At 62.9% G+C, this 23,039-nt stretch overlaps 1 protein-coding gene across 1 annotated transcript; it reads left to right on the forward strand.

Moving 5' to 3' along the window:
• Window positions 1-276: 276 nt before the first annotated feature.
• On the forward strand, window positions 277-22,620 carry KIF1C (kinesin family member 1C). The gene is made up of 22 exons (XM_063301773.1): window positions 277-447; window positions 9,052-9,197; window positions 11,944-12,020; window positions 12,134-12,313; window positions 12,493-12,558; window positions 12,634-12,812; window positions 13,103-13,214; window positions 13,640-13,717; window positions 13,830-13,895; window positions 14,178-14,265; window positions 14,962-15,040; window positions 15,193-15,338; window positions 15,526-15,704; window positions 16,175-16,254; window positions 17,285-17,360; window positions 17,857-17,936; window positions 18,038-18,132; window positions 18,554-18,637; window positions 19,077-19,257; window positions 19,502-19,574; window positions 20,055-20,693; window positions 21,019-22,620. The coding sequence occupies exons 2-22, from the start codon at window positions 9,092-9,094 to the stop codon at window positions 21,691-21,693; spliced, it is 3,339 nt and encodes a 1,112-aa protein (XP_063157843.1). The 5' UTR covers window positions 277-447; window positions 9,052-9,091; the 3' UTR covers window positions 21,694-22,620.
• Window positions 22,621-23,039: the final 419 nt, after the last annotated feature.

Here is a 23,039-nt window from a genome sequence, read left to right on the forward strand (position 1 = left end):
GAGAGCGCAGCGGCGGCGAACAAAGGCCCGCGGGGGGGGGGCTGAGCGGCGCCCGCGGCTTGGGGGGCGGCGGGGAAGGGGCCAAAGGGCGGCAGGAGCAGGGGGCCCGTCCCCGGGTCCCTTGCGGGAGGGGGCCCGGGGAGGTCGGGGGCCCCCCCGCTGCTGCAGACCCCGGGCCCCCCGCGAGGCCGATCCGGGGGCGCAGCCGCGGCGGCCCTCGCGGGGGCAGCCTAACCCTCACCCGTCCTACCTCACGGGACTGTTGCCCGCCAGGCCTGCCGCGCCCCTTTAAGGGCGGCCCCTCCGCCGGGGAGGGCCGGCTCTTCCCGGTCTCGCGACATTCCTGCCCGCCCCGCCCCGCCCGGCCGGCATCTGCCTCTCCTGCCCTCCCGCCCGGCGCTGCCCGCGGACCCCGGAGCCGAGCGAGCCGAGCGGCGGCCGCGGAAGGTGAGCGGCGGGCCGGGGGGGGCCGCGGCAGGGGAGGGGAGGGGAGGGGGCGGCGGGGTCCCGGCGGCCGCCTGGAGAGGGGGGGCGCCTGGCCGGGCTCGCCCTCCGCCCGCGGCCCTGCAGCCTCCGCAGCCCGCCCCGCTCCCCCCAGCGCCGGCGGAGTGGGTCGCGGCGGGACGCGGCGCGCTGTTTTTAGCAGGCTGACCTGGCCGGCAGGCACGGGCGGCGCGCGAGGCGGGGCCCGCGGGGAGGGTCTCCGGCGGCGGCGGCGCTCGGCCCGACCCTGTGAGCCGGGGAGGCGGCCGGCCGGCTGGCTGGCTGGGCGGAGCGGCCTGCGCTGTCAGTGGCTGCGTGTGGCCGGACCCCTGGCCCTCGGGGTGGCTCCGGGGGCAGTGCGCCTGGTCCCTCCGCTCGTCCCCCTGGCCTGGAAAGGCCTCGCCCCGGGAGGGTCTCGCGGCTCTCCCCAAGCAGGTACGGCCCGGTCTGCCTTTTGGGGGGGCTGCTTTTGCCTTGCTTTTGGGAGGAGCTCGAGCCCCCACTTTTTAAGCCCGGCTCCTGCTCCTCCTGCGACGGTTCTTCCGGATCCCTAGGCCGACCTGGCAGCTTTGCCGGTCCTCCGGCTCTCCCATAATGCCCCAGCCCGGCTTGCTCCGGCTCCCGTTCCCCGCAGAGGCGCCGGGCGGCAAACCCCTCCCCGTTTTCCCCCCGTTCTGCAGGGGTCTGCAAGTCAGAGAGGGTTCCTTTACCGGGCTGGCCCGGGCTCTGTGCCTGCTTGCTGGCCGGGCTCGGGTGGCGCGCTTGTGGCCGCGTCCTCCGTTTGGATCCCCTTCCTGCGGACCGCCCCCCCCCCCGGGTAGCCCCTTCTGCGGCGTCTAGGCCGCCCCCCAGATGCGCGGGGTTGTTGCCTTTCGGCACTCTCCGCTGGCCCCCCTGTCTTCCCGCGACGCTCCCTCCCTTTCGCTGCCCTGCGCTTGGCATTCCTGGATCGGAGCTGGTCTGGGGCGCGTTGCCCGAGCCTGACCGCCTCCGCCCAGGACGGAGCCGTTTGGGGAAAGCACAGTCCGCGGGCTGTCGGTCCCCGGCGGAGGTCCTTCTCGCGGGTGGAAAGGATTCCTGGAGGGGCGGAGACCGGCCGTGCGGTAGCGGCCTTGGATGAGGCCCAGCCGGGCACCCGGGCTGACTCGGCCGCGGGGGAGGAGCCGGCCGGGCGCGTGGCTGCCGGCCACTTGCACTCAGGCCGCAGGCAGCAAGGGAGAGGTCCCCCGTGAGGCTGCGGTGGTCGCGCGCTTGGCTCGGCGGGGAATGCCTTTCCTGGGCCGTTTGGCCTCCTGGTACCCGTTGAGGGGGGCCGTTTCCCGATCAGCCGCTCCCCCTCCGGCACCCTCGTAGCCGAGCCACCCCTCCTCCTCCTCCTCGGCTTGCCCCCTGCGCTCCGCAGCCTGCGAGGAGAACTAGCACACAGGAATGTTGTCCTGCCCTCCTCCTCGCCCTTCCCCGGAGTTCACAGTTCCCGCTGAGCTGTCCTCGGACTGGGATCAAAACATGGGCGTGCGCCGTCTTCTGCAGGTGGCCTGCAGGACCTGTAGTGGCTTGCCGTGCAACATTTCAGGGGAGACCGGGGCCTTTCCCCACCCCTGGCCAGTCCACGAAGCATCCTCTCCCAGTTGGGTTGGCACTCCCTTCCCAGGATCCCCAGCCTGGCTGGCCAGTGGCTGAATTGGCTGAGGATAATGGGATCCAGGCCAGGCACAACGGAGGGCCCCGGTGGCAAGAGAGCTTGGCAAGAGAGCTGGAAGCTCCCACGTGCTGACCCTTCCAGCATCCGAGGAAGGGACTCATCTGAGTCGGTTGAGGCACGGCGGCTCAGCTCTTTCGACTGCTGGGAAGGGTCCTGCCACGGCTTCTCTTTGTGCTGCGCCCTACCATAGGAGGCGCCTGCTCCCCCTCAGAAGGATCCCTTAGTTCCGCTGTCAGGTTCTTCTTGGGCGTTGTACAGTTCTGCACGGGTGCAGTCATTATAGCCAGCCTCGTTTCTTATTTGTTTAGGGAGGGAAAGATGGGGTTCCTCCCCCCCCCCCCCGGCTTGCAGCTGGGCGCTGCCTGTTCTCTAGCCTGGTCTTTTGCCCCCTCAGTCTTGCTGTCCTTCTCATAACTGTTGGCAAGGTCAGCGGCCCCGTGGCCCCCTCTCCTTGAGGAAGTGTAGCTCCTGCAGCCTGCAAACAGCTCCTGGCCCCCCAGAGCTGAGCTGCCTCCCCTGCAAACGAGCCATCCCCCCCCCCCCCGCTCCTGCTTTCTGCCACACTTTCTGCCCTGCCTGCCTGCCGGTGCTGCAGTGTCTTGCTCAAAGCTTGTCCTTGCACATTGCGCTTCCGCGCTCTGCGGGGGTCCCTTTCCTGATTACAGCTGTGTGTTAAGTGACCAGCCTGGATCAAAGGTGCCTTATTTCTCTCAGGCCTGTAATTTTGTGGAGCAAACTGCCGCCGCCTCCGACCGCAGCAAACCAGCACTTAAAAGCCTCCTCCTGGTTTGGGGAGAGCTCTCTTGTCCGTGGGGACTCACTCTCTGGCTCCCCATGGAGGGGGGACCCGGTGGGGCTGCCCCTTCCTGCCAGAGCGAAGAGCCCAAGGTGCCTTGGAGGCTTCCTCAGGGCGTGTGCCTGCTTCCTACCTGCCCTGCCATTTCGGAATTAGCACGGCTCAGGGCTCAAGAAGCGTTAATTAAAGTCTTACCGCCCTGCCCCTCATTTGCCTGGGCAGGTGCCCCGGCAGGCTGGGCCTCCCAGAAAGGCCTGAATTGTTGGCACTCCACATGGGTGGGTGAGCTTGACTAGGTTTTCACACTGTGGTAAGCCTGGCTTGCTTAAGCACACCATGGTTTGTTCTGGGTGCTCAGCCGTGTGCCCCAGTGGCTGAAGTTGAGCTCCTGTATGGTGGCTGAGTCCCACAGGTGCTCTGGCAGGACCAAAGCCCCCCTTCCCGCCCCTCCCCAAAGTCCCACCAGTGCCGCTGGGCCCTCCCCTCTCGTTCTCCCTCTGTTCCCGGACGAGGGATCGGGCGAGTGTCACCATGTGGCTGGACCTTCCGGGGGGCCTGAAGAGCCTCTCCAGGTCTTTAGGCTGGGGATGTGCCAGCTGCGGAGGCCGTGGGACCCCCCTGAGCAGGGAAGGGGTGCAGGCGTTGTCAGGAGAAAGGGGATAATTGGAAGAAGGCTGGGGGGAGGTTTTCCCCGCTCCTTCCCCTTTGCCAAGCACCCCCATTTTTGTGTGCCCAAACAGCTCTGCTGGCTGGGGATCAACCAGGGGGAGACCTCTCGGGAAAAGCTGTCGGCTGAAGAGGCAGGGCCTTCTTTGTGGCCTTTGTGGTGCTCTGTCTGGGCTGCTGGCCAGAATCAGGAAGGGATTGCGATCCCGCAGTGCCCCTCTTAGGTTGGCGCGCAATCGGATTTGCCCCGGAAAGGATGGCTGCCTGCCCCAGGTGCTCCTTCCCCCCGCTCTTGCAGTCGCTCTGCAGGGAGGCAGGGGCCTGTCAGTCCACGGCAAGCAGGAGCACAAAGAAGTCCAGCCCAGGAGGCATGTGACAGCTGCCCTCCGCTCCTGGAGCTGAAGTGGGTGAGGGCAGTGTGGCCTGGTGGTGCCCTGCCAAGAGGCCTTTGAGAAGTGCTTGGGCCCGAGAGCAGGCCAGAGGGAAAAGAGCTGGGATCTTTTTTCCCCCAGCCCAGGATGAGGCTCCAGCAGAGCAAAGGAGGCTTTTGGGGGGCCGGAGGTTTGGAAAGGTGTGGGAGGGGCCCTTTTAGTGCTCACCAAAGCTGTGCCATCTCTTTGTGGTGGTCTTAACGGGCAGGAAAGAAGAGGGTCCTTCCAGCTCATTCCCACCAGCCCGATGGAAACGGGCCTAGCCAAGAGGGCTTGGCTTGCCCCACCCCCCTTGCCCCCCTTTACTTTCCCCTCTGAAAGGGTCTCCACGTGGCTGCCCGGCCTCTCCTGGGGGCTGGCAGGGGGGCAGCCTCAAGGGTTAGCCTGTGTTAGCCTCAGTCCTTGGGGACCCCTCCGCTGTCTGGGGGGGCTAATGCATGCGGTGGGCGGGGGTCTCCTTGCGGCTCTGATGAAGCAGCAACGAGCAGGCTTTTGTTCTGCGGCTTGCATTGTCGGAAGAGGGAGAGTTTGCGGAAATGGGAACACACAGAAGAACAGCTTTTTCTTCTCAAAGCACATGCTGGCAGGTATTTTCAATCTGCCCCTTATTGCAGGAGAAGAATAAGAAAAGGATAATTGTGCTACCGTAGAACCGAGGTTTGTCTGGCCAGTATTTCCCGCTCGGTCTCCAAAGCCTGTTCCTCCCTGGGGGGCATTTAATGGAAGTCAAGAGGGGCCTGCGAGGAGGGAGCTGCAAGGAAGGTGCTGAATCCACTGAGGCGGGGGGAGAGACAAAGGAGCAAAAGGCTGGCAGAAGCAGCGTCTCACGTGCCCCTGCGCAAAGGGGGCAAGAGGGATGGGGGGAGCGGCTGGCTTGGCCTCCCCAGGGAGCTCCTGGCTATGCTGCTCCCTCGAGGCGAGCCTGGCCGGCTTTGCTTTTCTCACAGCCTGGCCAAGGGGCCGGGCAGGGCCGGGAGGAACCCAGGACGGGTGGGAGTTCCAGGTTGGGATGCCGGCTCCCTGACTCACATTCCTGCACGTCTGGAATATCCGCACAAGTGCATGCTCGGCACCGCTGGCTTCCGTCTAGCCCTGCGAAGACAGACTGAGGGTCTGGAGCCTCCCTGGAAGAATTAATGAATAAAATATTTTGCCTCTGGCTTCTTTTCATCTTGGCAAATAACCTCACGAACCAGCCTACGCAGAGCGTTCCCATCTGCTGCTGGCCAAGTCCAGTGTCCTCCGGCTGACTTGGCTCAGGGGCTGGAGACCCAGCGGGGGCAGTCATCACCCTGCCGTTGATGCTGGGCAGAAAGGCCACCAGGTCCCCCCTTTGCCCAAGGAGCAACCCCGGTCCTTGGGCGGCTGTCCCCAAAGTGGGGAGCTCCTGCGTGTGCACCTGGCCTGCCTCCTCCCGCGGAGCCTTTCCTCAAGACGGTGGGCTGAGCCTGGGAGCCGACTCTTCAGAGCCCCTCTGTGCTTGGCCGGCTGGCCGGCTCTCAAGTCATTCCTGGGAACAGACAGGCGGGACCGTGCAGCTCTCCCAAAAGAAGCACTTGTGCAATGGCCGTGTCTCTTGCAGCACCAGTGTGTGTAGGTGTGCATGGAGTTGGGTGGAAAAGGAGGCCCTTGTGCCAGGGCTCGGCCTGCATCCTCCGTCTCTCTTCCAGGCCTTGGTTGCCAGGGAACAGCTGCCTTGGCTAAAAATAATTTGTTTTTCGCTCTCATCAGCCGTCATGTGAGCAAAGAGGCTTGCTTTTCGGTCCCCGTGCTGGTCTTTGATGTCCTTGGCCTCACATTGTGGAAGGAAAGGCACTGGGCCCTGCACTCCAGACCCAGGCGGGGAGCTGCCTACCTGGAGGGACGGAGGCCGTCCACACGCAAAGACCACAGCTGGCCCCCAGGCTCTGAGTGGCGATCCTGCGACTTTGGGTTCAAGGTGGACAGGCCCTTGTCTTGTGAGCTTTGGGCATGTTCCTGGGAGGAGGTGGGGGATTCTCCCCCTCCCTCCCGAGCAGGGACCTGGTGGGGTCTGGGCCCTTCAGCAGAAGGTGGTCAGACCTCATTGTGCCCCTTGGCCCCCAGTCTAGGGAGCGTGGATGTCCGTGTGGCATTGCTGTGACTCACCAAGCCTTCATCTTCCCACTCTGCTGCGTGCCAAGCAAGGGCACTTCCCAGCGGTGTTTATCTAGGCTCGGGCTCTGCACCAGCTGCACAGGAAGTGCAGCTGGGAGAAGGGAGGGTCTGCACAATGGGGGGAAGTCAGCAAGGCCCAAGGTGACTTGTGCACGCCAAATCTGGGGGAAGACTTACAGATCTTCTAGGGCAGGGAAACCCTTCGCAACCTTGGGGGCTCCCAAACGGTCCCTCCATGCCGCAGCTAAGTGGCAAATAGCGTGGCATTGGCACAAGCACCAACCCAACTTCCTGTGTGTGATTTGAGCGGGAAGTGGCTCTCGAGACAAGGTTTCTGGCGAGCGTTCCATGAAAACGCCAACTGTCGGCGAAGGGAGTGTGTGGTCCACGTCTGGGGTTAGCCGTGATGGGTTTGCACCACAGCAGCTTCCCGGATCCTCGTTGGGCTCAGAGGAAGAGCACACGCAAGCAGGGAGAAGCGGTCTGCAGAAGGAGCTGTGAGATTCCGTACGGCTGTGAAAGACGCAGCCAGAGACTCTCAGCCCTTCGCGTGGTGCAGGCTGCGAGCGTTGCTTGGCCCTTGAGGCCGGGCGTGCATAGATGCGGGGATGGGCACGGCTACAGCGGCTTTAAGGAAGAGGCGGATCTGGGCCCCTGGGGGGCCAAGGGGCTGCTGCCCCCGCCCTGGCACCCAGGCAGGAGGGCCCTCTCATTGGGGCCTGCTGGGAAGGCTGGCTGACCTGTTGGGGTAAGGGGCATGAGGGCGGGGGGTCGACTCAGGGTTAGGGGTCTAGCCTAACCCAGGCAGGTTCCCCAAACAGCTTGACTGGCCATGAGGGGCAACCTTGGTGCCCTGTCCAGGCTGGGGGTGTGTGGTTTGCACTTCCAGGAAGAGAGTCACAAAGGGACATGTGAGGGCTGTGCCCGGTCCAGATCCAAAGACAATGTGTCCTTCCTCCTTGAATTTGATTACCATCCCACCTCCTGGCCAGGGGTAGCTCTGGTGGCCCCCTCCCATGGAAGCAGCCAGCCCCCACTTCCAGGCCTGGAGGTGGGGGCTGTGATTTTAGGGCTGGGGGAAGCAGAAACGAGTGAGCCAGCCTGCGAGACCTGGGGCTGAGAGGAGAGGTGTGGATTACCTGACATCCGTTCACCCCGAGATTCCAAGCACTTTGCAAACCTGGGTGCCATATTACAACACTCACGGAAGTCCAGCTCGTGAAAAACTCCACCCACTTGGAAAAGCTGCCCCGTTGGAAGAGGAGCCACCGTGCTCGGAAGGGGAGAGGCCTTTCAGCCATTCTCTGGCGTGGGGCGCCTGGGTTTTCTGCAATGACCTGCGGCAGAGCTGCTGGGATGGCATGAGGGAAACCCCCCTCTGCTCTTCCTCCCCAGCCGCCGCTCCACCGCCAGGGAGCAGGCCTGGGTCAGGGGGCCCAGGCCTTTGGCTTCTCTCTGGGGCATTTAAATGTGGGCTCTGGAAGGGGGGGACTGGTTGGGCAGGGGGCTCAGGTTGCAAGAAGTCTGGCCCCTGCCTATGTGCTTTCTGGCTGGGTCAAGGGTAGTGCCAGCTGGGCACCATCAGTCTCTGCTCCTCTGCTACCCCATCCCAGCTCTCTGTCTCTAAAAAAGCTAAGGAGCAGGAGTTCTAGCTTGGCAGCTTTGTGGTCCAGAGTCTTCCTGGGCTGCGTGATCCGCCCAGAGCTCAGCTCGCCTGGTGGCTCCGCTGCTCGGGACGTCCTTCTTAGCCCTGCAAGGCTGCTCCAGCCATTCCTCAGGGCCCAGCCAGTTGGGAGCTTGTCAGGCGACGCATCTGGGAGGTGTCAAGGCAGGAGAGGCCGGTCCAGGAGGAGTTCTCCCCCCCGCTTCCTTTGGGCCTTCTGAACCAGAGACTCTGTGGGCCTCTCATAGGGGCCCCATGGGCCCCTGTTTCCACAGGAGGCCTCCTGGGGCTTGTCCCGGCCTCTGAGATTTAAGCAGCCTCTGCCCGGATGGCTAGCGCCTGCTTCAAAAGCACACTGGTACCCACGTGTCGCAGGGGACAGCTGCTCGTCCCCTGTCTTGTGGCTTTGAGGATTTTAAAGAGGACAAACATTGGATCCGGGTTTTACGGTTCTTCTGTTCCCTTACGGATCAGACTGCGCTTGGTCTTTCAGAGTGCTCCGCACTAGTCACCTCTGGCATCCGCTGAATGCTGACCCCCCTCTGGTTTCAAGCCGTAAGACATCACGGGCTCCCCTGGACTTGGTTCTGTCTCAAGCTGTGCCGTGGGAAGCCGAGGTCCTTGGGGTGGGCTTCTTCAGCACGTTTCCCCCCTTCCTATCCCAAGTGGAGCCTTCGGGGCCTTGCTGAGTCTGCTGGTTCAGCTCTAGGGCTGGAATGAACTACGCGGCATTTTCTAGCATCGCATCCCGCCCCCCTCTTAAACCACCTGGAGGTTTTTGCTCAGCATAGCCAATGGGAAGTGGGGGAGTGCTCCATTTCCTAAGGATGGGTGTGTTTGCAGCATGGGGTGGGTGGGTGGAGGGTTGCCCAGCCTGTTCCTTGAAAGGGGCCAGCCCAGTCCTGGCATGTGGATCGCCTGGATGTGTCTGTCCCTTGCCAGAGAAATGTGTGGGTTGTGGGAAGCCTCCTGGGTGTGGGGTCAGGGTCAGGTGGAGGGATTGAGCTGCATAGGTTCAGAAAAGTTCAGGGTTAACCCTGGGGTGGGAGGGGAGCCATAGACATAGTTTGGCTGGGGTGTCTCGTTGTTGAGTTTCCCTTGCAGGGGCTGACCCCGATCAGGGCTGGCCCAGGCTGGGAGGCTCAAGGCCACGTCTGCCTTTCTGTGCCTGCAGGTAGCCCCTCCCTCCGAGCTGCTGCTGAGACGGAGCCAAGATGGCGGGCGCGTCGGTCAAAGTGGCCGTCCGGGTGCGGCCCTTCAATGCCCGTGAAATCAGCCACGCTGCCACGTGTGTCATCCAGATGCAAGGACCAACGACCTGTGAGTTTCCGCCTGCCTTTTGGAGCTTGGACAGGAATTACGGGTTGAGATGGGCTGGGCGGCCCTTAGGATTCTCAGGCATGGCCCCTTTGCCTGAGACTAACTGGGCGATGGGGTGATACGCTCTAGAGCGGTGTTCCATGCTGGCTGGGGAATTCTGGGAGTTGAAGTCCACGCATTTGAAAGCTGTTGCCAAGGCTGAGAAACGCTGGTGTAGAGGACCTGATGGGAGAGAGGCCTCAGAGCTCACTTGGTTGAGCTGATCCAGCGGTGGGCATGGGTGGCTTTGGGGGAGCCCAGTCTCCCTGCACAGAGGAAGTGGCCCTGCTTGGCTTCAGTCTTCCCAAACCCCTCTGAGGAAAGGCTACAAGGCGGCCTCTTCCCCAGGGCGACCTCTGTACGGCCTGGCGTTGGGCTGCGCAGCTCAGACTTCCTGGCTGGCTCTCCATGTTAGGACTGGGAGTGCCGGGAAGCCCTTGCAGGATCACGCCCAGCACCATCCCAAAGTCAGAGAGGACACGTCATGACCCTCTCCTGCCCCAGATGCATTTTGACGGAGTGCATCCCCTCCCTGCCCCCCCCAGCAAGGAGTGCAGCTTCAGGGGTGATGGGCCACGGAGTTCAGGAGCTGCCTTTCCGGGTCTCCAAAGGCCTGTCTGCTTGTCCTCTGATGCCCCTGGTCTGTCCCAGGTCTGCCTTGCGAGAGGTGCTGCAAAAGCAAAACAGGCGCCTGGGTTTCTGTGTGGGGAGCACGAGAGCCTTGCTTCCCAAGAGACAGATCCAGGGGCGCCTCCTGGGAATCCCCCCTTGTTTTGCCTTGGGGAGGCTCCGTTGGAGACCGGCAAGGAAGGGGTCCTGCAGTGCCCAGCTGATGCCTCCCCAGCCAGGGAGCTGCCCCGCTCAGAGGCTGCAGGGGAAGATTAGTGGCCCCCCCAGGGGCCTGGACGGGGCTGCCTGGGCACTGTTAACCCTGGGGCAAAGTTATGCCACCCCTACCTGGTCCCACTTAATAGTTCAGTAGTTTCCAGTTTTAGGACAGTTCTTGATGCCTATTGTTATCGTTATTGTTATCATTATTTAAATTTATATGCCACCCAACTCCCAGCAACTCTGGGCAGTTTAAGTTGTTAAAAACATTTAAGAACAAGGAACAATTTAAAACACAAAAACAGCACAAGACAAAGAACAAAGTTGGCAAGGAAAACAAACCTGGAGGGGAACAAGGAAAAGGAAGAAAGGGCCATTTCCAGATCTGCGGAAGCCATTGCCGTCCAGATAATTTTTCAAAGCTAGAACAAGCAGCCTCAACATCTCACGGACCTGCGGGGGGGTGGGCTCTGGGTTCATGCTGTCACCTCCTCTGTCTGGCACCACCTTGCCCAACCTGCCCCCTCCAGATGGTGGCCTGGCAGCTCTAATTCCTGGCCAGCATAGATGGGGGGGAGAGATTTGGCAAGGCCAGCCAGTAGCTGTGCTGCAGCTGGCAGGATTGTCCAGCGGTCTTCGAAGGCGGCCCTCAGCCCAGTGCCCTCCAGCCTGTGAGGGGCCGGGAAGGAAGGCCGCTCTCCCTCACCTGGCTGCCTCTGTGCCGCCCAACCAGCTGGCATTCCTGAGGTGGGTCACGAAGGAGCTCTTTGGTGCTCGGTGCTTCAGCCTCAGCTTGGAGGATGTGAAGGCTGTAACTGGGACTAATCCCAGCCCATTCCTGGCTCCCCTCCCAGCAGCAAGATGGGGCTCAGCTCGCCTCCAAAGCCCTGCACTAAAATGCACAGGATGGGTTATTGGAGGAAGGAGGTCCGGCTTCCCCCACCAGTCCTCCTCCTTTGCAGGCTTCGCCAGAGAAGAAGCGGAGCTGAGCCTCACCCAGGTCCGGCTGCTGAAGCCTCATGCTCCGCTTGCCCTGCCCTTGACCCTGGGCTGCCACGAATGGGACTCGTGTGCCGGAGAGAAGGGGCACCTTAAGTGCCTCCCTGCGGAGCAGAGTCCCATTTCTGGGTGGCCGCTGGACACGGAGCTCCCAGGCACCTCTTCCGGACTAGCGCTGAGCCCCTGGGTTTGGAGCTGCTCCTGAGGGGATGGGGCCCAAGCAGGTTTCCTTCCGCAGGCCTGGGGACTTCCAGGCCCGGGGGCTCCCTGAGGACTGAAGGAGGCCGAAGGAGGCCAGGAAACAGGTGTGCCACTGAGGGGCACTCTGCCAGTGGAGTCTGTGAGGGAAAGGCACTGGCAGATAACTTTCAAGCACTGTTGGCCAGAGTTAATGCTCTATTTGGCTTCCAAAGCCTGAGTGGTTGTGAATAAGAGCTGAACGGAGCCTCCAAATGCAATAGCAGTCTACCCCTGACTTGTTAGGAAGTGGCAACAGCGCGGGAGGGAGGGGACTCCTGCCCTCAAGTCCCACCTTGCCCTCTTGCCACCTTCTGCACCTAGCTCAGCTGCTGTGAGAAAAGCCGTTTGAAGCCATGCCGGAACGCGCTGAGCTGGCACACACTTCCCTGCAGCCCCCCTTGGGCCTCCTAGCCCAGACCCCCCTTTCCCTGCCCGCGAGCCTTCCAGATATGCCGCGGCTGCAGATCGCACTGGCTGGGACAGACCGTGGGGAGCCATGGTCTGTAGCGGCGTTCCCCGACAGACCACTCCTGTGCGTGGAAAGGCGGTCACCTCTTCCTGGTAATGCTGCCTTTGTCGTATGGGGGGCTGGGGATGGTGGGGCTGGTCAGACGGGTGTCTCTTCTTTCCCTCCCTGCAGGCATCGCCAACCCCAAGCAGACCAAGGACGCCCCCAAGAGCTTCACCTTTGACTACTCCTACTGGTCCCACACTTCGGTGAGCGTCGGCCGGAGAGAAGGCTGTGCTTGGCTGCCCGGGCGGAGGCGCCGCCCTTGCTTGACAGGGCTGGCTCGCTTCGCGCGCCCCATGCAAGGACCTCTCTCTTCCAGGAGGAGGACCCCCACTTCGCTTCCCAGCGGCAGGTCTACAAAGACATCGGGGAGGAAATGCTGCGCCACGCCTTTGAGGGCTACAACGTCTGCATTTTCGCCTACGGGCAGACGGGGGCCGGCAAGTCGTACACCATGATGGGCAAGCAGGAGAAGGGCCAGCAGGGCATCATCCCTCAGGTGCCCGGAGGCAAGGGGACACCTTCACGATCAATCGTCCCTTGCTGCTCTTTGCTTCCCCCGACCTCCACCCGCTCAACACCCCGCACCCTGTGTGCTGGGATGTGTGGCTAAAGAGGGCAACCCACCCCACCCCTCAGCTGGCCCTCCAGCCCTGACCACCCTCCGTCTCCCCCCAGCTCTGCGAAGACCTCTTTGGCCGCGTGGCGGAGGACGCATCACCCTCCCTGTCTTGTTCCGTGGAGGTAGGTTGGGCCGCCGTCCCCCGCCTGGCTCTCGCCCCGCACTCCCCAGCCTGAACGGCCTGCTGCCCCTCCCAGGTGAGCTACATGGAGATCTACTGTGAACGTGTGCGTGACCTCCTGAACCCCAAAAGCTGCGGGAACCTGCGTGTGCGCGAGCACCCTATCATGGGGCCTTACGTCGAAGACCTTTCCAAGCTGGCCGTCACCTCTTTCGAAGACATCGCCGACCTCATGGACTGCGGCAATAAAGCGAGGTGAGCCCTCCGGTGGAGGGGAGGAGCCAGGGGTGCCTGGGCCCCGGGGGGGGAGAGGGCCCTCCTTCCTCCACTTCTCCGCCCAGGGGTCTCAGCCAGGACGCCCACCCCCCACGGCCAGCCAGGAAGCAGCCCCCCAGCCCGGGCCTGGTGGTGGGAGACGGGGCTGTGGGTGTTCCTCCAGCTGCGCGGGCAGGGGGCCTGGGACCCGCAGATCGGGGCCAAGAGGTGTGGTCCCACACGGGTGGCTGCTCCAGGAAAGGCCCCACCACACCCATCTGCCCTCCCAGGACCGTGGCGGCAACCAACATGAACGAAACCAGTAGCCGCTCCCACGCTGTGTTCACCATCGTCTTCACGCAGCGCCGGCACGACGAACTCACGGACCTGGACACCGAGAAGGTAGGGAGGCCGACCCCAGCCAGGAGGCGGGCCCGGGTGCGGGGGGGCCTCCCATTAGGTGCACAGACCTTTCTGAGGTCAAAGTGGCCTTACTGAACGGTGTGGAAGGGCCACTTTGAGGTCTTTGAGGTTGGAAGGGGCTTCCGATGGGAGATTTGCCGAGCAACGGTCTGGCTGGTTGGCTTGTGAGTCCCACGTTTGCAGAGTTCCTGCCCTGGACCTCTGCTGAGAAGCAGCAGCCAGCCTGTGCACACACGGGCAAGGGGGCAGGTAGCAACGGGCAACTCTTCTGGAGCTTAGGGTAATGCTGGACCTCAGGCCCCCAGACCACAGCGGCCTGCCCTTGCTACGTCACCCTGGGGCGCCCTGAAGAAGGTCCCTGGGGGCTCCCGTCCTCATCCTTGCTGCCCTCCCCTTCTCCCCAGGTCAGCAAGATCAGCTTGGTGGACCTGGCCGGGAGCGAGCGGGCTAACTCATCGGGTGCGAAGGGCACAAGGCTCAAGGCAAGGACTCGGGTTGGCTGTGTCTCGTTTTCCTGGCAGGTGGGCGGGCAGGCGGCGTTAGCTCATGCGTTTCTCCAAATATGCATGTCTAAACAAGGAATCTCTTCCCCAGGAAGGTGCCAACATCAACAAATCCCTGACCACACTGGGCAAGGTCATCTCTGCCTTGGCTGAGATGGTGAGCAAAGAGCTTGGGCCCCCTTGGTCCAGGGGGATGCAGAGATCTTTGGGGGGGCACTCTTGGGACAGGAAGCTGGGGGCTCTGCTTGTGCCAAGACGGAATGTGGCCCGGGGACTTCCCACAGCAGCTGAGGCCACTTGGGAGGCTCTGCTGGAGAAAGTTGGGGGGTCAAATGTAGATGTGGCTGGTTCTGCCAGAGCATCCTCCCCTTTCCCTTCCTCCCTGGTCCCCTGGGGGTGGGAGGGCACCCCCCCCAGCTCATGCCTCCTGCCTTCCCAGCAAAGCAGCCACAAGAAGAAGAAGAAGAAGACAGAGTTCATCCCTTACCGGGATTCAGTGCTCACCTGGCTGCTGAAAGAGAACTTGGGTGAGTGCCTGAATGGGGGCCAGGAGGGAGAAGGGGCTGCAGGAGAGACCCCGCCCCTGCTTTGCTGAACGGGCAGCCTGGGAGATGTACTCGGGCTGCTGCAGGGCCGGGAAGGGCTGCACGAGGGCTCGTCTGGTCCTCTTTCCTGCGGCAGGGGCCGGAGAGGGCTGCTGCCCTCGCGCCTCTCAGCCTGACTGGGGAAACTTGGCACTTAAAAGTCACCCTTCTTGGTCGGGCTGCTGCAGCTGGTGGGACTTGGCCCCGCTTGGAGGGCTGTGTCACTGCATGGCCAGCTTCCCCAGGAAGGGCTGCAGAAGTTTCTGTGCACTAACCACTCCCAGCAGGTGCCCCTGGGGGGACAGCGGGAAAATGCTGGGGCTTCTCCAGCAGCTCAGCAGAGGCAGGGAGCGGAGGGGCCTGGAAGGCAGGGTCCAGGTGTTGGCCACGTGGAGGAGGGGAGGGCGCACTGCATACCATCTCCCTCCGTAACCCCCCTCTGGATTTTGTTTCAGCTGCCCTCCCTGAATAGCTCAGCAGAAGTTCGGAAACACAGTGTGTTTGTTAAGGGTTCAGAGCAAAATGCACTTCGTTTTACGCGCAGCCCTATTTCTTTCCAACCCCTCAGGAGCATTGATGGTGAGAAAGCGAACATAGCTCCGATCTTCCTCTCCAATTTCCCCCTTTTCTGTTTTTCAGGGGGTAATTCCCGCACGGCCATGATTGCCGCCCTCAGCCCAGCCGACATCAACTACGAGGAGACGCTGAGCACCCTCCGGTGAGCTGGAAGGCGGACCCAGGAGGAGAGTCAGTGGGCGGGGGGGGAGCCTCCTTGTGGCAAAGGTCCAAGCAAAGGCTGGGCTCTTCCTCCTGCCTGCTCAGGCCCAGCCCCCTGCCCCGCCGTCTCAGTGCCCTCTCCTCCTGCCCCAGTTACGCCGACCGTGCCAAGCAGATCCGCTGCAATGCCATCATCAACGAGGACCCCAATGCCCGGCTCATCCGGGAACTCAAGGAGGAAGTGGCCAGGCTCCGGGACCTCCTCTCCACGCAGGGCCTCTCGGCTGTCTGCTTCTCGGGTAGGAGCAGCCCCCGGGAAAAAGAGGCAGATCTGGGGTGGGCACACCGGGTACTTGTCCCCTGCCTGGAAGCGCTCCGAATCTTTCCCAGCAGCATAGAGCAGCACCGGTCGAGGCGGGGAGGACCACGTGAGGTCTTGGCAGGAGGAGGGAGGCCCTGTCCCTCACTCGACTTGTGTCTTTCCAGGCACTGAGCCTGCCGATCTGGGCAGCAGCAGGCGGAGCATCCCCAGTTTGCCCTTTGCCTCGATGGCTGGCTCCTCTCTCCTGCTGGAGCCCGTTGCCCTCAACGGGGAGCTGGAGCTGTGCCTCCCGGCCTCGGAGGAACAGATGCTCTGCACAGAGGAGGCCATGGAGAGACTCGAGGTGAGGGGCCTTTGGGGGACACAATCTCTGCCAGTGCTCCAGCTTCCAGTGGAGTGGGCGCCACCCCCCCTCCTGGGCACAAGCACCTGGGGTCTGCTGGGCAGGAACAAGGGCAGACGGCACTCCTCTTTGCCCGGTTTTCTGAGAGCAGCCGCCCTCCCACCTCTGCCCCATCAGTGGCCCTTTTCTGGTGGCCAGACTCTGCAGGGGAGCAGCCCCTTGGCCCAGGGCCGCCCAGCCGCAGCAGCGGATTACGGCATCCTCCACAGCCGCAGGAGCCTGGCTCGAGGCGGACTCCTTGCCCGATCCGCCTTGCCTTCGCTCTGTGCAGCCGCTGTGGTTCGGGTCCCCTCCCCTTGCCGCAGCGCGGTCGGTCCCCTTCTGGCACGCAGCAGCAGGGCAGCCTTGGCAGAGAGGCGCTGCTTCCGAAAACCAGCCTGCCTGAGCAGCCTCTTGTCCTGCCCTCGTAGGAGACCGAGCGGATAATTGCGGAACTCAACGAAACGTGGGAGGAAAAACTGCGGAAGACAGAGGCCATCCGGATGGAGAGGTGAGCGCAGCCGCCCCTTCCCCGGGGCTCTGGCTTTGCCAGTGAGCCCCAGGGGATCCTGCTCAGCGGGCTGCACGTTTCAGTGCTCCAGGGCCTCTTTCTTGGTGGGGAGGGAAGGCCCCAAGGCCGCTGAGTGGCCAGGGGAGCCCCCAGAAGGCAGGAGTGACCTGAGCTGCGATCTTCAGCTCTGCCTTGTCCTCCATCTTGTTCCGCGTCCATTTGTTTGATCCCCAGAGGAGTTGGGCCATCGGAGAGTTGGCTTTCCGTAGCGCAGGGCAGCCGTGCTCCGATGGCACGCCTCGCCTCGCCTCGCCTCGTCAGCTGCTGAGCCCGTCCAGTGTCCTTAGTCTGGCCTTCCTCCCAGCCACGCTGATCTGGCATCCTGGGGTGGCCCAGCACTCTTCCGGAAGAGGAAGTGATTGGGGCATTCAGGTTGTGCCCCTGGGCTGAATCGGGCCCTTTCCTCTTCCAGAAGAGTAGCCGGTCCAGAGAAGGAGTGGCAGGTTCTGCGTTTCCTGGATCTTCCACGTCTGGAAACGGAACAGTTTGCACAAGAAACTTGGGGGCTTCTGACCTCAAGGGGTGGGGGGCAGAAGCCAGGGTGTTGTTGCTTGAGTGCACTGGGAGGGCGTGGGAATGCGCAGGTGCATGTTTGGAGAGCTTTCCTTCGGAACCCTTCCATGTCCCTGCAGCAAATGAGCCTGAGGGAAGCGCTTTCAGCGGCTGCTGAATGGTTGGCGGGAAGGCCGTGGCAGAGAGTCCGTTTTTCCAGTCCTTTCCTGTCCCGGCTTCTTTTCCTGAAGGCTGAGCTGATGGAGCTCAGTCAGTCCCCCAGCTCTGACACGGCTGTGCTGGTCCTGGATGCAGCTAACGGGAGCAGGACGTCTGCTGCTTCCTCGGTGGCTGGGCTTATGCGCTCAGCAACCGGAACCACCTTTGTCCACCACCATTGAAGCGTGTCGCACAAACTTAGCAGGTTTCTTTTGGTCTTCAAATGACCCAACTGGGGGTTGTTTGTCCTTTCCTACAGAGAGGCTCTCCTGGCAGAGATGGGCGTGGCTCTTCGAGAGGACGGGGGCACCGTTGGGGTCTTTTCCCCCAAGAAGGTAGGCACAGTGCGCTGATGCCATGCAAGAGCGGTCAGGGTGGCCATGTTTCTGGGTCGCCTGCCTGGTTGACCTGCCCCACCTTCCCCTCTGTCCCTTGGGCTGACCCTTCTCCCTTCCTGGGAGGAAATTCTCCCCGGGGCCCCAGAGAGAGGCTCCTTCACAGCCCCTTAGCAGACATGGAGAGCAGCTGCCCTCAGGCTGGGCTTTCCCAGAAAGGGCTGCTTCCAGTGTGAGACAGCCACCTTGCATTGTGCTCAGCCAGTGAAAACGTGCCAAAACGCCACCTTTTAGAATTGACTCGCAGGGAATCTGCCCTGCGGAGAGCCTCCTGCCAAACCTGAAAGATGTTTCGTTTGTGCACCTGCCAAAACAGGCCGGCGGGGCGCGGCCACGCAGGGTCACTTGCTGGCAGGCCATCTGAAATGCCCTGGCTGGGCTGGGTGGAGGCAGTGTCCCCAGCCCCCCTGCTGATGTCAGTGCCTGCCCTCCCCAGACTCCCCACTTGGTGAACTTGAATGAGGACCCCCTGATGTCGGAGTGCCTGCTCTACCACATCAAAGACGGTGTCACCAGGTGAGGCTGCACGGTGCTGGGAGCGCTGGTCTCTCCCCCAGCAGGTGGACGGAGCGCTGGTCTCTCTCCCAGCGGGCCTGACCTCCGCTTTCCCGCCCTAGGGTTGGCCAGCAGAACGCGGACATCTGGCTGAGCGGGCAGTTCATCAAAGAGCAGCACTGCATCTTCCGCAGCGTCACCAGCGAGAGGGGAGAAGGTGAGGCTCGGGGCACGCACAGCTCCACCGGTGTGTCTGCCAGTGGCGCTCGCTTTCAGGGTAACCGTGTTTCCTCTCCCCTCTCTTTGTGCTTGCCGGGAGCAGGGGTGCCCAGCCACGGGGCAGCAGGCAGCAGCAGGTATTGGCTCGTTTGGGGGTCTTGCTGGATGGGGAGGCAGGGAGGCATCCCAGTCACCATCCTGCCGAGCCCAGGGTCGAACAGCCTCCCCCGTCCAGAGGTGCTCCTTTCTCTGCACCTGCTCCTGTCCCGGCGGTGCGTTAGCCAAGTGGCCCTTTGACCGGGTGGCCGCACAGGGCAGTCAGTGGCAGCCCAGGCTGTTGCCAACTCCCCTGCACCCCCACCAGGCGTGGGGCGCCTCCCAAGACCTCATGCCCTGATCTCTGCCTCTCCCATCTGCAGCGGTCGTCACTCTGGAGCCGTGCGACGGGGCTGAGACCTATGTCAACGGGAAGCAGGTGACGGAGCCCCAGGTCCTGCGATCAGGTAGTGCCGGGGGGCACAGTGGGCGCAGTGTCCGGGGAGCAAGGGCTGCCAAGAGCGGCTTCAGCTGAAACGCCGAGTGAAGGGACGCTCCAGCACCTGCAGCCTCGGAGCTTCACCACTTGCTCTTAAGCTTGCCCTGAGCACTCCTGGGCTGTGCTGCTTTCAAAAATCAGGAGGGGGGAGGTGCCCCCCCAAAGCGCTCTGTGGTGCCCCTCCCACCTCCTACCTGTTTGGCGTTCCTTTTCAAGGGCAGCCAGCCCAGTGGGAAAAAGGTATGCCAGTTGGCTCTGCTGCCGAGGCAGTTCCGGGCCCCTGGGCTAGGCTGCCCACCCTTCTCCGGGCGCCCTGCCTCTGCCAGCTGGCCTCCCTCTGCGCTTCCTGCGTCTGCTGCTGCGACTTGAGCTGACATCTCCCCAACCCCGCCTTGCCCCCTGACCAGGCCACCGCGTCGTGATGGGCAAGAACCACGTCTTCCGTTTCAACCACCCTGAGCAGGCCCGGCTGGAGCGGGAGCGCAGCGCCCCCCTCGAGGCCCAGGCAGAGCCGGTGGACTGGAACTTCGCTCAGCGGGAGTTGCTGGAGAAGCAGGGCATCGACATTAAGCTGGAGATGGAGAAGAGGTGGGCGGGCAGGGTGTCGGCTGTGCGGGAGAGGCGGGGCAGCTGGCCGGCCCTGCGGTGCGGGGTGTGCCGGGGTCTTCCTAAGCCCCTGCTCCCCCAGGCCGTCTTCGTCTTCGAGGCCCGGGTGGGGGAGCGCCTCCACAGCCTCGATGCTGCCTTTGAGGTGGGGCCTTGGGACGGATGGCCCCTGTGGCCGAGGCCTGCTTCATTTGAGCGTCCTGCTTTTGCCCCGCGCTGTGGTCAGGCTTCAGGACCTGGAGACCCAGTACCGGCGAGAGAAGGAGGAAGCGGAGTTGCTGCTGGAGCAACAAAGGCTGGTACGTGTGCACAAACCATGACAGGCCTTCATGCTCTGGGGCGCAGTGCCACGGTCACCCATGCTCCGCAGCGTGCGTCAGGGGGTGCACCCCAAACACATCAGCCCCGCTGGGCAGGGCAGGGCAGGGAATCGACTTCACTGGAGGCCTAAATTGCTTTGACTGGTGTTGGCCTTAAAAGCAGGGTCTTGCGGGTCTTATGGCACAGGACCTCCCCCTCCCTCTCCCCTTTATAGCTCAGTGAATCAGGGAGGCGTCTGAGCCGCTTCCAGATGTCATCTGGATCCTCCAGACTTCAAGAACGCTGGCGCTCCCTTCACCTTGGTACCGGCTCCTGCGTGTTTCCGTTGAGGTCCCCTTCCTGTCTCCCTGCAATGCATACCCACAGTTAGCGGCCCACGTTGGTTTCTGGTGGAGTTATCTGAGCCTGGCAGCGAACGGACCCTTGACAGACCCCCTTTTCCTCCCCCCAATTCCCAGTATGCAGATTCAGACAGTGGTGACGACTCTGACAAGCGCTCGTGCGAGGAGAGTTGGAGACTCATTTCCTCCCTGCGGGAGAAGCTGCCGGCCACCAAAGTGCAGACGATCGTGCGCCGCTGCGGCCTGCCCAGCTCGGGCAAGAAGCGGGAGCCGCTGCGGGTGTACCAGATTCCGCAGCGCCGAAGGGCAGCCAAGGACCCCCGCTGGCTGACTCTGGCCGACCTCAAGATGCAGGCGGTCAAGGAGATCTGCTATGAGGTAGCCCTCAATGACTTCCGGCACTCCCGCCAGGAGATCGAGGCCATGAGCATCGTCAAGATGAAGGAGCTCTGCCGTATCTATGGCAGGCGCGACCCCAACGAGCGCGACAGCTGGCGTGCTGTAGCCCGTGACGTCTGGGACACGGTGGGTGTGGGCGAGACCGAGGGCCCTGGAGGATGTGGCGTGGGGACTGGGAATGCGGAGACCCGGGCCAGCACGCCGGGGGTGGAAGTCAGCGACCTCCGAGCGCATATCGACAAGCTGACGGACATTCTCCAAGAAGTGAAGATCCAAAACAACATGAAGGACGAAGAGATCCGGGCACTGCGGGACCGGGTGGTCAAGATGGAGCAGGTCATCCCCGTCTCGACCGAGGTGAGCAGCCGCCTGTATCGCTGAGCAGATGCCCGGCTTCTGCTCTCCAGGTTGGCAGGAGGTTTTCCCCAAGTTGCTCAGCAATCGGGGGTCCATTTACAGCTTCCGCTGTGCTGGGGGGCGCTTAACTGTGGTCTGTTGAGCAACCTGGCTTGATTTGCCCAGCACAGTAAGTAAACAAAAGAGACCACGTTTCCATGGCCTCTGCCAGAAACACCCACTTGTTCTCCAAAACACCTTTGGAGTGCCCCTCGCTCCACGCCAGGGCAGGGCCCTCCCTCTGGGTCCCCGCCAGCTCCTCCTCTCCGTTTCTCTCCTGCCCCAGGAAGACGAAGACCTGGAGAACGAGTGGCAATCCCTGATCTTGGTGCAGGAGGGTCGCGTTCTCGGAGCCAAGGGGGAGCCGAGGGAGCAGGGGGGCAGCCCAGCCCCCCAGGAGGAAGAGGGGTCCTCGTGCTGCGACCGAGTCTCCCGCCTGATGAAGAAGGACCCTGCCTTCCGCCGGGGGCGCCTCCGCTGGCTCCGCCAGGAGCAGCTGCGCCTCCAGAACCTGCAGCAGCAGCCGCAGCAGCGCAGGGGCCACAGCCGCTTCATCCCTCCGCAGGACTGCAAGCTGCGCTTCCCCTTCAAGAGCAACCCACAGCACCGCTACTCGTGGGGGCCCAGCACAGCCTTTATGGTGGGCAGCAATGGCGAGGAGAAGGAAGGGGCGCCGGGCGAGGAGATGCCCCCGGCCCCCAGCCCCGACCGCCACAGCAGCCCCGGCCCTCAGCCCAAGCAGCTGCCCCGGCGCCACTCCCTGGAAGGTGGGCCACGGGGCAGGCACAGCTGTGGACGGGGGCAGGAGCAGCACCCAGCACGCAAGCATACCTGTTACCCCTACCAGCACCAGCCCTACCCGCAGCGCCGGCCGGGGGGCCTGGAGAGCCCCACCCCACCCCGCATGCGCCGGCAGAGATCAGCACCCAACCTGCAGCAGGAGCATGCTGGCGCCGAGTGATTCTGCAAGGTGGCTGCTCCTGCACCCCCTTTTCCAGAGGGCAGTGGGGAGGAGCCCGTCTTGACAAGAGTGGTGGCGGCTGAGCCCAGCGCCCAATGGGCAGAGAGCTGGCTTCTGCAGTTTGCAGAGCCCTTGACGGGGGCTGCGCAACGAGTTTGCTTGGAGCGGCGGTAGCATTTGTAGGAAGGCAGTGTGGAGGGCTGGGAGCGCCTGGCCGGGGACAGGATGCGGAGCTGCCTGGGAGCAGCTGCAGGGATTGTCTGCACCCCCCCCACTGCCCCGCCCTGGAGCAGCCTTGGGGGGGGTGGGGGAATCCAGTGCAGCGAGTGTTTGGGGGGGCTTCCCCTTGCTTTGTACGGTAGGTGGGCAGGCACGATGGGCTGGCTTGATCCGGTTTGATCTGCGAAACGGGGCGAAGGGATGGAATTCCCAAAGGGGGAGGTGCAGATATAGCCTGAAGTAAAATCCGCTCTTGGGGCAAAGGGGCAGAACTTCAAACTTTGCTTCCCCCTCCCCACTGCAATGGCTCCAAAACGGTACAAACAGCTCATTGTGCTGTTTGGGGGGGGGGGGAGATAAATCCTTAGCTGCCTCTGACTTTGCTCCTGCTAATCATGCGTTAATTGTAAGTTCCTGGGGATCCCCTCCCCAGTGCCAGGGTGAGAGGAAAAGGACCCGCTTTAGAGAGGACCTTTATCCTCCCCCTCCACATGGTCCATTTGGCCTCAGGAGAATCAGGCACCCAAGCACCCCCGTAGAAGAGCTCCCTGGAAATTGCCAGCCTCGTGGGGGGGGGGGTCCCCAAGCCTTGCTGGGGGCAAGGGGGATGTATCTGGAGCTCTTATTTTCATGCTTGTGGGAGATGGGGGGGCTGCGTTCTTCTGTTTGCTGCCAAATTCCTGAACAATAAAGGTGGCAGAACATCCACCTGGCTGCCTCTGGCTCTTTGGGGCGAAGGGGGAGAGCTGGGACCGCACCCTCTTTGAGGCAGACCCTTGCTGTCTTCCCCCAAGGCGCAGGCGGCAAGGGAGCTGTTTAAGCTCGTGAGCCTTCATCCTTCCTGGTCACGCCAACTGCGGCCAACACAGAAGGGCCCCACCAGCAAGAAGATCAGAGGAGGACAGAAGGTCCCTCCTCTCGCCCTGTGCCCCCCCACCCCCAGTGGCCTGGAGAAGCAGCCCCTCTTTTCTCCAACTGTGCCTGTCCCTTGCTAAGTGGCGGGGTGGTAGTGCTGGTGGCGTGCAAAACAGTGCTGTTCTGCCCCCACCGGCCCGGTTGGGAGGCCACTGAGCCGCCCCCTCTTAAAAAACAAGCCACCGCTAACCTCTGTGGGAGGGTGGCCAGCA

This window comes from Candoia aspera, chromosome 4 (genome assembly GCF_035149785.1).
Source record: "Candoia aspera isolate rCanAsp1 chromosome 4, rCanAsp1.hap2, whole genome shotgun sequence".
NCBI lineage: Eukaryota > Metazoa > Chordata > Lepidosauria > Squamata > Boidae > Candoia > Candoia aspera.

Coding starts and splice junctions, on each gene's coding strand:
- KIF1C (XM_063301773.1), top strand. CDS start 9,092: ATGGCGGGCGCGTCGGTCAAAGTGGCCGTCCGGGTGCGGCCCTTCAAT. Junction 12,021..12,133: donor CCTACTGGTCCCACACTTCG/GTGAGCGTCGGC, acceptor TCTCTCTTCCAG/GAGGAGGACCCCCACTTCGC. Junction 20,694..21,018: donor TCATCCCCGTCTCGACCGAG/GTGAGCAGCCGC, acceptor CTCCTGCCCCAG/GAAGACGAAGACCTGGAGAA.